The sequence below is a fragment of the Ambystoma mexicanum genome, chromosome 10, assembly GCF_040938575.1.
Source record: "Ambystoma mexicanum isolate Mex_15411 chromosome 10, UKY_AmexF1_1, whole genome shotgun sequence".
NCBI classification, from domain to species: Eukaryota; Metazoa; Chordata; class Amphibia; order Caudata; family Ambystomatidae; genus Ambystoma; species Ambystoma mexicanum.
In genome coordinates, this window is record NC_090932.1 from 967,459,397 (window position 1) to 967,476,603 (window position 17,207).

The 17,207-nt window shown below is 44.9% G+C and overlaps 1 protein-coding gene across 2 annotated transcripts in view; it reads left to right on the forward strand.

Annotated features, from left to right (window-relative positions):
* The window catches only part of PLD1 (phospholipase D1), an 886,935-nt gene that overhangs the window by 845,677 nt on the left and 24,051 nt on the right, over positions 1–17,207 (forward strand). For both annotated transcript variants that reach the window (XM_069618743.1, XM_069618744.1), the window contains 2 exons: positions 5,788–5,941; positions 8,241–8,355. In XM_069618743.1, the coding sequence (XP_069474844.1) occupies positions 5,788–5,941; positions 8,241–8,355 (269 nt within the window). The remainder of the gene's footprint in view (positions 1–5,787; positions 5,942–8,240; positions 8,356–17,207) is intronic.

The window sequence follows — 17,207 nt, forward strand, 5'->3', positions numbered from 1 at the left end:
TGAAAACCACATAGGTGGACCATAAGATAATGCAAATGTAGGAGGCTTATAACTTTGAATCCCATGGACAGAAATTAATTAAATTTTGCAAAACGAATATATAGCCCATTCTGGTTTTCTTCTGGACATTTTGTCAAGTTCTGTCCTTAAAGAGCAAAGGTAGAGGGAGGACCCAGAACAACGTATACCACAGGACATTTAAGCTAGGTCAAAGTACTGGCCAGGTTGACACCAAGCATGGGAGAGGAGTTGGCAAGTAGTGACAGTGTGTGTGTGCTTCTTTAATGCCAGAGGCCTAACAGGTTATGTCACTGTTCCTAGCGCATGGCCAAAGTCCTTGTTTCGGGCACTGTGACTGCTGAACATGGCCACAGGCATTGTCCATTTTTGGGGAAAGGGCCTGCATGTAGGTGCACTGTATGTATTGTCAGCCAAGGCATAATAATCACTGCGCATGGCGACAGTCGATGCCAGTGGATACAGAAAGTAGGGTTACTCTGCATGGGACATGGCCACGGTCAGTCATAGGCTTATTCACCTAGCAGGTCCACAACACACTGGTCTTTCTGCTCTTCCTTGGTTGCCTATCTTTTTCTTTCTTCTTTACTATAACAGACCCTGACACTGAAGACCAGCATTTTCAACTCCTTAGTGGCCCTTAATTTTTTGCTGATCTACGTGAAGACGCAATAGCTCAGCCAAAGTCACAAGTGATTGCCTTCTTAAATTAAAAACGAAACAATTCCGGATGGAACTGCATGGCCGTTTATTAAAAGAATATTTAATTGAAAACCTCATTCCCATAGGTTTACAAGTAAAAATTGCCCCTGTATTAAGATCAAGAATATATATTCGAGCTAAGCCACGTTGCCACTAAGTGCAGCAGAGATCCTATGTTACACACTATAAATACTGCTTTACATTTAGCAGCCAAATTAGCAGAAGATCTTTTGCAAGCAGAAAAGTCCTTTTTGAAAGCATAAAAAATAAAGATATTGCATCATCTCCAGAGAAAGGGAATACCAGTACCTCTCGGCATATAACACTACTTATACACGCTGACCAACAGGTAGTTACCAAACTCCAACATCAATACTATCAATAAAAAAAGATGCCTCAACTTTTTTTTCGGACTCCATTTTTCCAGTATATGGATACGAAAATCCCTCCTTACACAATCAAACTTTTGTAGGCGGAGGTGATCCGCATGGCCAACGGCCTCAGCTTTGACCACCAATTGTAAACAGGAGCTGCCAAGACACTTTTCAAACCAGGAGATGGGCCTATATGAGATTGAATTTTCAGTGTACAATTTAGCCTCGCTAGAATGTACTCATGATCTTTTGACCAGTTTGGCAAAAGGACTATCATTGGTCCCGACACAGTCAGTAACGTTGAGTCCAACTGAGATTGAAACACACAAGTTCCTGCGTACAGTTGACTTAGGACCTTCTTTCTCAACTCTGAATATGAATCTTCAGTGGCTTTTACCCACTTCTCAAATACATCTTTTTTACACCTCCAGATTCAGACATGCCACCTGAAATCTTCACTTAAGAAATGCATTCTTAACAATCTCCCCCAGGTTTTCCGTGGATACCTTTTTGTTAAACCTAATCTCTCAGAACTGGAACACAGGGCACTTATTTCCCTTGAAAAAAATCCGACCATCGTGATCAAATCTGCTGACAAAGGAGGTGGGATGGTGATATTAGACACAAACAAATATGAGCGTATGTAAACCTTTTACTTGATCCACACCATTATATCTTATTGGACAAAGATCCCACAGAGGATATCATACATTTCCTCTAAGATTTATGTTCAGATGGCATTCATCAGCGCTTTCTGAGCCCTAAAGAAGCTCAGTTCCTTATACCTCGGGACGTTGGGTGTCCCACATTCTACACCCTTTCTAAAATCCACAAAGACATCAGTAACCCACCAGGTAGACCCATTGTTTCTCTTTGTGGGTCCATGCTGGAGCCCCTATGGAAAGATGTGGACTATTTCCTTCAACCTCGAAGTATGATCTCCAAAGCCTTTCTGAAAGATGGACGCAATGTCATCAACCTTGTCGAAAATATCTCATTTGATCCTTCCCAGCAACTACTTGCCACCTTTGATGTCAACGCTCTATACACAAATATCCTCCAGGATGAGGCCCTAGAAGTGGCAGAATGTGCACTTAATGTCTGACACCTCATTAAGTACCCACATAATGTTTGCTAAAACTTCTCAAAATAGTATTAGGCAGAAACCTTTTCAAATTTAATAATAAACTTTACCTACACATTACAGGGACTGTGATGGGAGCAACCTTTGCCCCAAGCACAGCCAATTTATATATGGCTTCCTTTGAAGACAAATTAGTCATGGCTGACCACATTTATTCCTCCAAAATAAAACAATGGAGTAGATACATTGATGACATTTTGTTCATCTGGAATGGTATGGAAGAGTGGCTCTATACATTTGCAGATTCGCTGAACGGATTAAACATAAACCTGAGATTTTCCATGCAGTTCAGCAATTCGGAAATTGCTTTCCTCAACATCACTATTAACTGCAAGGATTCCAAATTATACACTACACTGTTCAAGAAATCTACAGATAGGACTACCATTCTATATTACATAAATCAACATCCTAAAAATCTCTGCCACTCAGCCAATTTCTACGATAACGTAGAAACCTAGCCTTACTCTTTCCTCTTTCCTTACTCACACATTCTTGCATTCCCTCTTACTCTGGCTCTTACCTCCACTAACACCTACCATTCCCTCGCACACCTCTGCCTTCCCTACTCCCTCCTCACCTCTGCAATATTGTAAATTGTTTCTTATACTGTTTTCGAGTTGTGATTCAATTGCCATGTTATGCTTGTTGTATTTTGCTTGTTCTCATGTAAAGCACTTTGGATTAAAGGGCTATATAAATTCAATAAAATACAAATACAAATGAAGACTAGAGTAAGTGCCTAACTATATTTTATGTATATGAAGACTCCAGAGATCCTGTAATGCCTATGAAGACGAGGAATAACAGACATGAAAAAACGACATCTCCATAGAGAAAGTTACATTATTCAGAACACCATAATTCTATGTAAAATTGGGTGTGTCAGCCCTCTTAAGTTTGATGGAAACTCACAATGGGCGTGGACTCCAGGGTATATATTCATGTAGGTCCATTATTTCATATTTGTTCAGAAATACAATACAAACATATAAAAACATATCATATGTTAAAAGCATACATATTGATTCAAATTGACAAAGATTCCATAGTACATCATTACAAAATGCTCACGTGCAGAAAGTGCCACCATATGTGCAATACCAGGAAGGAACATTCATAAAGTGATGCTCAAGTCACTGGACGCAGGGCACACATTTTGTATGCTTTTGTTCTTCTTGAAGTATGCAAAAGGCCCCAAAATGTTTTTCGGAAATTATTTTTGACCCCCTCACGACTCACAAGAAGAACTTTGAATAGTCCCATCTCCTTCAGTCCTGAAAAAGGCTTGGCCTGCCATAGAGCATATAGGCCCCTTTAGCCGAAACCCCTATATACGGGTTTACAGTCTGGCATTATTATTTTTCTGTTCGCACACTTTAATTTTTTTTCTGCTTTTCCTTCAGGTTTTATGTACTTTTCTTGGAACAAATGTTTCACATGACCTTCGTTTAAATGTGGTGACACTTGTGCAAATTGTATATAAACAATTGCCTTTTCATTTTATTTACACTATGCATGGTTTGTCATTCTGTTGTCTCACTTTGTATGCCAAAATCTAACTTTGCTGGTGAGTTTTGTCATTAAATTGAAATCTTTTTTGGACCATTGTTCATTACTTATTATTATAAAATAGCGCTATTATTGATCTCTCCGTTTTGGCTTAGGGACTTCCTTTGTGTTGTAATTTGTTGGTGTCCCCAGTTTGCTCACATGCTTAGGAGCTTAGCCTTCCCTTGGGTCCCTGGGACATGGCCACAGGCCAGGCCCAGCAGGCAATGCACAAAGGGGGCCTCCAAAGATGATCTATATCATTAAAAAGAAAAGTTCCTGGACAACCTAAAGGGAAGTTGTGTTCTCTGACGTGTTAATATGATAATGAAACAAATAAATCAACTTGAGTTGAAGGGATATTTTGGTTACAATGCAAAACAAGCAAAAACACTGAAATGTGTCAGTTATGGTTAGCTCTGCTCCTGTTGCCCAGGAGCTTTTCCCTGTTGGTACTATGCGTATGGTAATTTTGAGTGGGGCAATGGTTGTAAGGCAAGACAGTTGCCTACTAGCCATATTTGAGACAATATTGATATCTTTGATATCATTAGTGAACCAATATATGACTATACTAATACCCTTTGTGCTGTATCTGTGATGCCCTGTGTCATGCATGGTGTGGGCAAGTTATGGTCCTCTTGCTCTCCCTAAATGCCAAATTTCTGTTGGTGTTACGCTTTGAATTGTAATCATACAATTGCTTAACTCAATTTTATTTTTATATGAGATTTTGTTTAACAAGTACTTTATTATATTTCCATACTGGAGAACCATTACTTGTCTGGATGTATAGGTTTTATAAAGTGCAAACCTAACCGGGAAGCAAACGAGCGCTGTTCAAGGGGGACTTGTACAGTGAGTTACAGGTATGGAGCAGGTGGCAGAGGAGCTGGAATGGGTTTGGTTCCCTACCTCCCCTGCTTAACCCTATGGCAGGAGAAATAGGGTTGCGTGAAGTGATTGGTGAGCTGTTCTTTAAAGGATAGGGTCTTCAGGTCTCTCCTGAAGTGTCAGATGGAGGCGACCAGTCTTCTCTGCATTGGTAACTTGGTTTAGAGAAACTGTGCATAGCAGGTAATGGCCTGTTTCCAGTTTTTTCCTTCATGCCGTTCTTTGTTTCGAGCCTGGCAATGCTGTGTATTATGCTGGTGTGCTGACCTCCAAAGATGGGGAGTGGGTCTGGCAAGTACAATGGTGTCTTTCTTGTGACTGCTTTGTTGGTGAAGCAGGCGGCCTACTACATGATGCGTGCTTGAAGGGGTAGCACGTGCAGCTGGTGTTGATGTGGTCAAATTCTTAGTCCTTTGATGAGGCATGCTAGACTATTTAGAGGGGCATGGGTGGCATCTGGGACCTCTGCGAGTAAGGAGCTGCTTCTAAGTGGGAGAGGACCGGGGCTTGGACAACTGTTCTGAAAATTGCAGCTGAGATGAAAAGCTTGACTTTGCAGAGGAGCGCATGCTGGAACCATGCTGCTTTGGTGTTCTTTGTCGATGTGTGTTTTGAATTGGAGTCTATAATAAATCTGAGCGTTTTTGCAGTCGATGAGGGATGAGTCATGAATCCTTTGAGCTTCATGTCAGTCAGTTCTTGGGCGTGCATGGTGGGGTTGTCTAGGAGAATGAGTTCCATCTTCGTAGGCCTTCCTTTGACAACCTTTCATTAATGGAAAAAACACAATCCTGTACCAAGCATGTACAATTACTGCTTACCAAGAACACGCTCTTGGAGCTGCAAGTGCGAACCATAAAAAAATATAATGGAGAAGATGTAGGACTCTGTGTGTAACGCAGTGTTTAAAGTATGCCCACAAAGTGTGTGTACAATGATGCCTCAACGGGTGTATTTTCAAGAAAAAACATTTGTTGTAACTCTTATCATTTGCATGTTGATGACGAGTTGGTTTAAACACATGGAGTACATTATGCACAGCCATGTTATGATTATTGGAGCCTTCCCCCCCAGGCTTACATTATGTCTTTTTTTTTTATAAAGGTTCTGCGAACATCAATGATCGGAGTATGATGGGAAAGCGTGACAGCGAGATGGCCGTCTTAGTGCAAGACACTGAAACAGTCCCCTCTGTGATGGACGGGGAAGAATATTCTGCCGGAAAGTTTGCTCTTTCACTCCGGAAGCAATGTTTCAGGTACCTTAAACAGATGTCTAAATGGATGCAGAAGACCACCTTCTGTGTTGTTTTAAAATGGTGAAAAAAATTAGTAAATTGATGTGACTTGTGAGCGCATAGCGCTACTGATGGAATGAATACAGGCAATTTCCAGCCCCTGTTCAACCGGTCTTTAAGAAGGAAGGGTTTTCATGGAGCTGGATTCTGTCAAAATGCTGCTGTTGGAACAGGAATAAATTAGCACCCTCTTACAGTATGACGGAACATTTTTAAACTCACTTTTGTTCCTTTTCGAAAACCTGTTGGCCCACCGAACAGTAACATCCTTTGGATTCTCAGAATGACAAAATACATGTAAATAATCTCCATTGAAATTACTTATATCTATACTTTTCTCAAGTATGTTCATTTTGGATATCTGAAAAACCTGGTAGGATTATACTATTCCTTGGGTCGACAGCCTAAGTCATACATTTCCATGCAACCTTTAAGCATCTCATCAGTGGTATGTTTGGGCTTGATGTGAGTGTAACCAATAAGAGGTTGATGATGTTCAACAAGGTGCCCCTGAGCCTGCAAGACAACTTCAGGAAAACTAGTCTTTCTTCCATTTTATCCCCACGTTATCCGATCTGAGGACTGACCAAAATGATTGAGATTGGTCAATAGGAAGAGGCGTAGTTCATAGGAACCCTGGGCTGTAGCATCATGTGAGGAGAACACTGATGCTGGAGTTGAGAGGCTATAAGTGGAGTGTGTCAGATAACCCCTCTCACCAATGTGCAGTACCAAGGACTTGAGCAGTAGCAAGCAAACCGAGAAAATACTCCAACCGGGAGAATAATAGGATGCTGAAAAATGCAGACGGAAAGCAGGCTTCCAAATACTGAACCGAGGCATAGGTGGAAGAGGGCCGCTGACTGAGAAGTGACGGGACATAGACCGTGGCCGCAGCAAGAGTAGATATGTAGCCAGAACGAGTGGAAGCATGGCATGGATTAAGATTAGAAGTAAGGAGCCTGCACCGGAGTGTCATACCGCAAAGACTCAGGAACGGTGTGCACAACCAAGAGAAGGGCGTCTGTAAAGCAAATTCATGGAGCTATAGGACTGCGACCCTGGAGGATCTGGTGCGGGAGGAATCGGAAAGCCAAAAGCAAGAAAGTAAACAGCTGTCACATGCAGGTAATTAAATTCACATTCTCAGAACTGTACTTCTGAGCTTGAGGTTGGGAGAAATGAATGGAAGAACCTTGTTCCCAGTGAAGAAGACGATGCGAATCCAGAAATGAAAACATTGTAGAGACTGTTGTATTGTCTGAATTGGAGGGAATGGTTGTGTACATCACATTATTGAAGCTGAACACGAGTTGTACTCTGGAAATTGAGGACCAGTTGTACAACACCTCCGGGTTTTAGCCATCTCAAATACAAGCAAGTGAGAAACGATTGCAGCATGAGAAGTGAAGTTTTGCGACCTAGAACATCTGCATAAACCAACTGGACGCCAAACATAGTAAGAGACAGAAACAAGATTAGAAACACTGTGGGTAGAGATCAAGCCAACTGCACACTTTTTTTTTAAAGTGTGATAGTATGTGTAATTCCAAATTCTGGATATTTTTTAACTTTGTTTCCTAGTCTTTATCTGGCCTTGTGTGATTCGGGTTTGTTAGATTCGTTTGTTTTCTGGTATTGCACTGTTATTTTCATTTGGTTTTATGCTGCGCTCCGTGACCTTTGGGTGTGTGGTGCATTATAAATATTTAAATAAATAAAACCACCTGATAACCAGAATCCAAATGCAAATATTTAAATTAAATGTCTGGTGTGTGATCCTCATTTATTGAAATGCCACCTATCATTAATAAGTTACTGTGTTGGTTATAGCAATTGTTTTTTTTTAAATATAAATTTTTTTAATTGCCCCTCCTCTTTGCAACTCTGCCTTCAAGAGGCACCTTGCACCCATACTCGTCCACGGACTTGCATTGTCCAGAACAACGACGGATACATCCCACGCCCCCAACCTTAAACAGATTGTGCATGCTGCGAAGGGGCCAGACAAAAAACAATTAAAAATGTCTTCAATGAAAATACGTGAAATGAATTGGGAAACTATTTCCGTTTGAAATACAAATGCTTCCACAACTGCTACTCGTAAAAAAACACATTGTCCAATAAGTGCAATCTTTGGATGCAGAAGGAATGGATGCTTGATTTTTGTCCTGTGCTCAGAACTCCAGCAAGTAGTTGCTTTGTCATATCCCCACTCCATGCTAGTCAGGAGTAATAGTGGTGTTTTTTTTCCTTTCAGGGTTGTTCTCGGTTCTGGGGATCCGACTGTTGACATTCAGGATCCAGTCAGTGATAAGTTCTTCAAAGAAGTCTGGGTGGCAACAGCAGCCCGCAATGCCACTATTTTTGATAAGGTGAGATTAATTACTTTTTGCTTACTTTTTCCAGGCCTGTACCCCTTATAAAAAATAATGCTTATTATTGGAGAACCCAGCAATACGTGCTACAGAAACTTCCTTTTTTTTAATGCATCACTAGCTGGGGAACCCGGCTTTGCCAGTGACCTGATCGAGTAGTGTCTCATGTGCCCTGGAGAAAGTTGGTCTTGTCCTCTGGTCGGCAAGTCATGCTGCTGTTTGTTGTTGTGTTTCAGAAGCTTTGGATATTGATTTTCGCTTTGCATCCGATGGAGCTTTTCCAAGTGATGTTCGTTTTTTGTGCAGCATGTTTCAGTCACTCAATGGCATCAGCACATTTGAGAAAATGTCCAAGAAAGATTGATTGATTGTGCTCTCTTCTCACGAATGAACTTAAATAAACTGTAACTTTGCTATTTCCCATATTTAATTCCCTTTAAAAATGCTTTAATAAACACTTTCAAACTGTATACAGCAGTAATAGATTTTAAAGGAATAACCAACATTTCGAACATTTTGCTTCAGGCAATTTGCCAAATTGTGCCTCCTTCTAGTATAGGTAGCAACCGTGTACCCAGTTTTAAGAATTCTTCTTTGGGCGGCATTCCTGTAACCTGGAATCAAGCCTTCTTAAGTTCCTCTTTTAGCGCCTCGATGCCTTTGGGCTGCAGTGCGCTCTACAAATTTAAATAAATCCTTCTTCCCCTTTAAATTTAGAGGCACGCAGGGGCACGGTCCAGGGAGCATGTGCTGTCCTGACTCCGCCCTCCGGCGCCACACCCCAGTCCCCTTTTTCTGCATCAATGGGAACGGGACAAATTCACCAGCGCTCCTGGGTTTGGCTTCGGCCATGTAATTCCACGCGCTGATACTTCTTCTCTTGGTCTTTTTTATCTTTTCTATCATTCAGGTACTCGGTCCTCAGGCGTCACGCTCCTCCCCGGCGCATGTCGACTTCTACAGGGTTCAGCAGGTGTCCATCCTGCAACAGGCTCTTCCCAACTTCAGACCCCCACGCCCTCTGCTTATGTTGCCTTGGCCCAGACCACGGTTGCCAATCATGTTCGGCTTGTGACTCGCTGTCCGCGAAGGCGCTGAAGAACAGACTAGCCAGGTGGAGGGAGCTCTTCCAGAAGTCGCCTCCAGAGGATCTCAAGAACTTTGTGAAGCATCGAACCAGGCCCAAGGTAGGGCTGATATTTTCCAGCGCACCCCGCAAGGGAGACTCCTTCCCAGGGACTCTCCCGTGTGGGAGGGACCGCCCAGGTCCTTCTACCGGCACGTGCACCGAGGCTGCTACAGCTACCGGCCTTCGGGTTGAGGGATCCTCGGATCCTCCTGGCGCAGTGTTGAGGGACCAGAAGGTTCTTGTACTGGGTCTATACCCGAGGGGCTACGCCCTTTTACCAGCACAATTGCCAAAGGACTATGCCCTAATACCGGCAATACGTCCGAGGGGGCACCTAAACGCAGCTCTACCGACCCCCGGGTCGAGGGTGTCACACCGGTTATAGGTCAAAGGATCGAAAACAAACGATCGAAAGACAAAAGGGTCGAAACCAAAGGATCTAAAGTCAAAGGGTCGACAGCTCATAGACATAATGTAAACAGGTCATTAGATCGAAACAAAAAGATCGAAAGACAAAGGATCGACAAACACAATATAGACGGGTCATTTGATCGAAAGAAAATGCAAGCCCATTCAAATAGCAATGAAAATAAAAAAGGGTCAAAGGACATGATAGTAAATGAAGAGTAAAGCACCTTGTATTAGACCAATGAAACCAGCTGACGGTTGAAAACAAACTGTCAGTGCGTCAAGAAAGTGACAGAGAGCAGCTGACCAAAACACGCGAATGAATAGCGTATAAGTGACTGGAAAAACCGTGAGTTAAACACACTAAATAAGTGAATTAAAGAGTGGTTCACACAGTTTTATATTAGAAATGGGGGGGTTCCCCCCCTCAGCCCCCAATCTTTTTTTTTTAAATCTTTTTTTTTAAATGCGAACCCTCTCAGAAATAAAATTATATAAATAAAAAAATAAGCAATTCGATCGTTTTTTTGCCATTAAAATATTCCATATTAGTACTTTAAACGGTTATGAAAAGATACTTTAACTGCACTCTCGTTTACCAAAAATAATAGAGTGGGTGAATTAATTTTTAAAATTTGATATTTCAGATACAGATCGATAAAAAATGGAATTCATAAAATCGCAAATGGGCGCTTCGCAATTATCATATGAAGGATATATATATACAACAAGGAATGCACACGAAAAGAAAAAAGCTTTTGGAAGTGTAAGGAGTACAAAAAAAATACATGCAACGGCAGAGCAATAACGGAAGGAGAAAACATACGTTTAACTGGCGAGCATAACCATATGCTGGACACTACGACAGTTTTAATAAAGAAAGTGCTTAATGAATTGAAAGAAAATGTAGAAATGAATAAAAATGAAGCAACAACTTTGCTCGTAGCCAAAGCTTATGAGAGGTTACCACTGCATATAACAGTGCAAATGCCAAATACGAAAGCAGTGAAACGGAATCTAAATAGACAAAAACAACGAAAAGAAAACTTACCCATAGCGCCACAAAGTTATGTAAACATGATTGTACCAGATGTATTACAAAAAACAGAAAAGGGAGAGCAATTTCTGTGGAAATCCTTAGAAATAAAGTGAGAAAATGTTAATTTTTACAACTTTTCAAAATATAACACACTTGGGGAATTCAAACACTTGGCATGGAGATGCTACATTTAAAATCTGTCCAGCACCATTTCTTCAGTTTTGTAGCATTCATGGAACAATAAATGGAACAGTGATGCCTCTAATTTTCGTTTTAATGCCAGAAAAATCGGAAGAACTGTACAGCTGTATATACAAATTAATTTACGAATCATTGCCGGGAAAAAAAAACAAACAATAATCATGGACTTCGAACAGGGACAAATAAAAGCATTTTCAAAAATATATCCAGAAACTCATATTCAAGGCTGTTTTTTTCATTTTAGTCAATCATTATGGAAACAAATTCAAAAATTAGGATTACGGACAATGTACATAGAGGACACAGAAGTCCAGCACCAGATCAAGAGATTATATGCTTTAGCTTTTGTAAAAGAGGACATGGTTGTTAAATAGTATGACACTTTGATTGCATCTGATTACTACACAAATCACGAAGAACAATTATGTAATTTAATGGACCATATGGAGAGCACGTGGATTGGGCAACTAACTAGACATGGGACCAGACGAAAGGGAAAATATGAAATAGAAATATGGAATTGCTATACATCGGTGAAAAAAAACTTGCCAAGAACAAACAACGTACAAGAAGGTTGGCACAGCAAGATAAATAAAGAATTCAACTCTAACAAACCAACATTATGGCACTTCCATCAAAAGTCTCAAATGTGAACAAAATAAACAAGAAATAAAACTATCCCAAACACTATCACTGGAAAACCGACCAATAACCAAAAAAAAATACAGAGACTATGAAGAAAGAATTAAAAGCATTGTAAACAATTTTGAAAGTACAGAACCTATGCAATTCCTAGAAGCAGTAGCCTACAATTTAAAATGTTAATAACAAAAAAAAAGAAAACTCACCGGAAAAAACCCCCAGCTCCAGGCACGAAAAACATGCACCAACTGCAGGAATCCAAATAGCGACTCCATGCTGAATCCATCCATGGTAGTAAAAAACCTGTATCCCAAAAACGCGTACTCCAAGCCAAAATAATCTGTAAAAGGGAAATCCATACAAGCAGGAAAAACAGAAATCCTCACTAAAAGAACAGCCATCCGTTGTAGTGAAAAACCCAAATCCATGAACATATTATCCAAAAAAAAACAATCCAAGACACGATCCGGTGAAAAAAGCATCCAAGCAGGGGAAATCCATGATAAAATCCATTAAAAAGAAAAAATCCATCAGAAAATCCAAGAAAAAAGGGAGCGCGAGCAACAGGCATCCAAAACGCGAGCAAGGAACTTCAAAAAAGGCGTCTACGTCGATGTAGGAAACGTAACACGTCATACGTTACAAACTTTAAACAGTTTAACGTTACTATGCATTTCTAAAATGATGCAATAGCACCATCTAGTGTTCAAAAAGAAATACATTCTTACAAACTTTTTTCCTTGAACTAAAATATTTGCTATATTTAATTATTTAGTACATAAAGCACAGTAATATATTTATTTAAAAAGTAATCTATAAAATGTTTTAAATGTTGAAATTACACATAATACAACAAATATATGTAAAATAATATATGAAGAACAATAATAATAAAAATGTATTAAATACAATACCATTGTAAAGTGTATGTTCGAGGGGATTGGGTCCTCCGACGTATTCCATATCTATGACAGTAATCACCACAGCTGTGCTGCTTCGGAAACTTTTTCGGCTCCTGCGTCGATGACGTCGATGCGCCGCCGTCGAGGACCTCCTCCGACGTCCGACGTCATCCGATGTGATAAGTAGGACGCACGACGCCAGTAGCCTCAGTTCCGTTTTTTCCGCGAACGTGTTGCTTCGTGTTTCTCGGTTCTAGCCTCGACTCTTTGGAGTTCTGTTCTTTCTGGTTCTTCGAGCCTGTTCGTTTGTGAATATTCCTTCGCAGCGATGTCTTCCACTTCGTCTTCAACCCCGCGTCCGGTCTTCAAGAAGTGCGGGGTGTGTGGGTCCAAGATGTCGGTGACTGACTCGCACGACGCCTGCCTCTGGTGCCTCGGGGAGGCCCACGACACGGATGACTGTGTCGACTGCCTGTCGCTCACTTCCAAGGCCTTACGCGAACGTAAGAAGAAATTGTCGGTAGGTCGGGTGTCCAAGCCCCGGAAGTCGAAGTCGGCGGGGCTTTCGACGGATGATTCGAGGGGTGACTCTCCGCGTCATCATCGGAAGTCTCGTCGGTCTTCTTCTAGGAGTCGGTCTCGCCACTCCTCTGCCTCTTCGAGGCGTTCTCGGAAGCGCCGTCACCGGTCGCCTTCCAGGTCCTCTTCCGAGGACTCTGCCCGGCACGTCGGTTATCCCACCAGCCGTGCGATGCCGGAGGAATGGGCTTCCTTCGGGAAGAAAATGTTGGCGATTCTTGAGTCGCAGGGTACTCAACCGTCCGCGCCCCCGAGTGGGGTCGGCCGTGTGAGGTCGAGAGACGCCGCTCGCAAGAGTGGTCGGCACGAGTCACGGGAGAGGTCCCGTTCGGACAAGGAGGCTCGTTCTCGCCGTACCCGTTCCAGGTCCCGGTCCTCGACGCGATCGAGACCGTGTGTACCTGTGATGTCTTCGAGGAAGACATCGATGTCTGAGGCGTCGAGGGCGTCGACAGGCTTTCTCGAAGCTCCGGCTCCGAGGAAGTCGTCGAAGCCGTCGACGTTCAGGTCGTCGAGGGACACGCTCGGGGCTCCGGCTTCGAGGGCTGTGTCGACGCCGCCGATATTGGAGGCGCTGCATCTGACGTCGACGCCGATTTCCTCGACGTCGACGCCGATCCTCTCGGCGCCGTTGCCGGTTTTCTCGACGGCGGCGCCGATTCGCTCGACGCCATCGACGCCTTTCGTGTCGGAGGTGCCCCGTGTCTCGGGTGTACCCCCTAGGAAGGCTCTGGCTAAGAGCAGGCACTCTCAGGTGCCTTTCCACCACTTGGATTATATTTCGGAGGCGGATGAGGATTCGGTTGGCCTGGTTCCTGATCAGGTGCCGGATGACATTGTCTCGGGCCATAGTCAATTTGACGATTTGAGGCAGTCGCTGCATGATGCTAGTGGTCTGGACACCTCTCCGGAGGTGGAATTTGGTCGGCCTGAGCCTGGCTCCCATGCCGATTCCTCATACCGGCGCCTTATGGCTAGGGTGTCTGGTATCTGGGATGGTCTGCTCCCCCAGGGGAGTTTGTGCAGGATGATCTGACGGACATCCTTGATGTTGGTCCCCCAACTGACCCGGTACTGCCATTCCATATGGCTTTACAGCGTAGGGTGGCGGCGGCTTGGACTGCTCCGGAGAGTCTCCCGGCAGTGGGCAGATCCTTGTCGCGGAAATACCGTCCAGCCAGTGGCGACCCCTGCTACTTGACCAGGCACCCCACTCCGGAAAGTTTGGTGGTGCAGGCGGCCACGGCCCCGGCAAAGCAGGCGTCGTACCCTACCATCCCTCCTGATAGGGACGACAAACGTTTTGATGGCTGGGCGAAGAAGGTGTTTTCTTCTGGTGGTATGGCGCTTCAGGCGGCCAACTCCATTTGTGCCTTGTCACGTTTCACGCACACTCTGTGGAACTGTGTTGCGTTGGCGGCTGAACATATTCCCGAAGGGGTCGAACGGGATGGTTTCCTTGCTTTGGTCCAGGATGGTAAGGATGCCATGTGTGAGTCCGTTCAGTCGGGTTTGGACTTAGCTGAATGCGTCAGTAGGTCCATGGCGGCGAGCACCGTGATGCGCAGGTTTGCGTGGTTGCGGAAGTCGGGGTTTGCTCCTGATGTGCAGTCCCGGCTCCTCAACATGCCCTTTGATGGTGAACATCTTTTTGGCAGCAAGGCTGACGAGAGCCTTGAGAGGTTGCAGACCTCAAAAGCTGCAGCGAAGTCGTTGGGCGCTGCAGATCGCCAACCTCCGCCTTTGGACTTGCGCGGTTTGAACAAACTCCTCAGGAAGGACAAGTTCAAGATGGTTACTCTCTCTCAAGTCCTCCAGGCCCTTCAGCTTCAGGACTGGTTGGTGTCACTCGACCTCAAGGATGCTTACTTCCATGTGCCGATCCATCCCAAGCACAAGAAGTACCTGAGGTTCGCGGTTGGCGACTCGCACTTTCAGTTTCGGGTCCTGCCGTTCGGTTTGACCTCCGCCCCGAGGGTTTTCACCAAGCTCATGGTGGTGGTGGCAGCGCATCTCCGGCAAGGGGGGATTCACGTCTACCCCTACCTGGACGATTGGTTGATCAGGGGGAGCTCTCCCGAGCAGGTCCTGGATCATCTGTCCGTCGCCTGCCACTCCCTTCACAGGCTGGGCTTCTCCCTCAATTTAAAGAAGTCCCATTTGACGCCGACGCAGAGGCTCCAGTACATAGGAGCAGTGCTCGACACTTCCCTGGGGCAGTGTTTTCCTCCCCAGGTGAGGGCTCTTCACATTCAGCAGATGGTGCGCAAGTTTCAGCATGCCCAGACGCTCCCAGCGTTCGAGTTCTTGAGGTTGCTCGGCCTCATGGCATCCTGCATTCTTCTGGTGCCAGAGGCTCGCCTGCGAATGAGATCTTTGCAGTGGGCACTCAAGATGCAATGGTCGCAGTCCTCCGGCAGGATGTCGGACCCGATTCAGGTGCCGCCCTCGGTCGCCCGGGACCTTCTGTGGTGGGCCGTCGAAGGCAACTTGATGAAGGGGGCTCCGTTTTGGCTTCCCTGGCCGGAGGTGACGATCGTGTCGGATGCATCCCTCACGGGATGGGGAGCTCATGCCAACGGGCTGACAGTCAGCGGTCGTTGGTCTCCGTCGGAGTCCAGACTCCATATCAATCTGTTGGAGCTGAGGGCCGTCAGGCTAGCCCTGAGGGCTTTTCTGCCGACTGTGCGAGGAAAGAATGTCCTGATCCTGACGGACAACACAGTGGCCATGCACTACCTCAACAAAAAGGGGGGGGCAGGGTCACTTCCTCTGTGCAGGGAGGCGATGCAGCTCGAGTTCTGGGCCATCCAGCAGGAAGTTTCGATCTCGGCAGTTCATCTGGCCGGAGTCGAGAACGTGACGGCGGACGCTCTGAGCAGGCAGAGCACGATCTCTCACGAGTGGGAGTTGGCTCAGGAGATTCTCCTGGAGATCTTCGCCCTTTGGGGGACCCCTCAAGTGGATCTCTTTGCCTCCAGTGTCAACCGGAAGTGCGAAAGGTTTTGCTCGCGGGAATTTCCTCCAAAAGGAGCCTTAGGAGACGCGTTCGTGGTGGAGTGGTCGTTCCCGCTGCTGTACGCGTTTCCTCCAGTCCCCGTCATCCCGCAAGTGCTGCGGAGGTTACGGAAGTTCGGTTCCCGGATGATCCTCATTGCTCCGGCGTGGGCTCGGAGGACGTGGTACCCGGACCTTCTCGACTTGTCCATCTGCCCTCCACGTCGTCTTCCCTACCGAGACGATCTGCTCTCACGGGAGGGGGGTCAGGTTCTCCATCCAGAGGTCGGATCCCTCAACCTTCACGCTTGGCTTCTGAAAGGTTGAGGTATAAGGATTGGGACCTCCCTGAAGACGTGATGGAGGTGTTGCTTTCGGCCCGAAGGCCCGCAACTAAGTCTCTGTACCGTTGCCGTTGGCGTAAGTTCTGCGACTGGTGCAGAGTTCAGAATGTGGATCCTTTTGCATGTGACGTCCCCATGGTTCTGTCCTTTTTGCTTTCTTTGGCCCACAGGGGCTTGCAAGTGGGTACCGTTAAGGGTTACCTGGCGGCGCTGTCCATCTTTAAGCGCTCATCTGAAGAATGTTCTTACTTTAAAATCCCTTTAATTTCACAGTTTCTGAAAGGGCTCACTTATGTGTTCCCTCCGTCGCCTTTCCTGGTGCCCGGTTGGGATTTGAACCTTGTTCTTAGGTTTCTTATGGGTGCTCCGTTTGAGCCGTTACATTCTTGCCCTTTGAGGCTGTTGACTTTGAAAACTGTGTTTTTAGTTGCGGTTACTTCCGCTCGCAGAGTGAGTGAGTTACAGGCACTTTCTGTTAAGCCACCCTTCACTGTATTTCACAAGGACAGGGTTGTCCTTCGAGTTCGTCCTTCTTTTCTTCCAAAGGTAGTGACGGAATTTCATTTGGCCCAGAAGATTGTTCTTCCGGCATTCTATCCTCCTCCGCA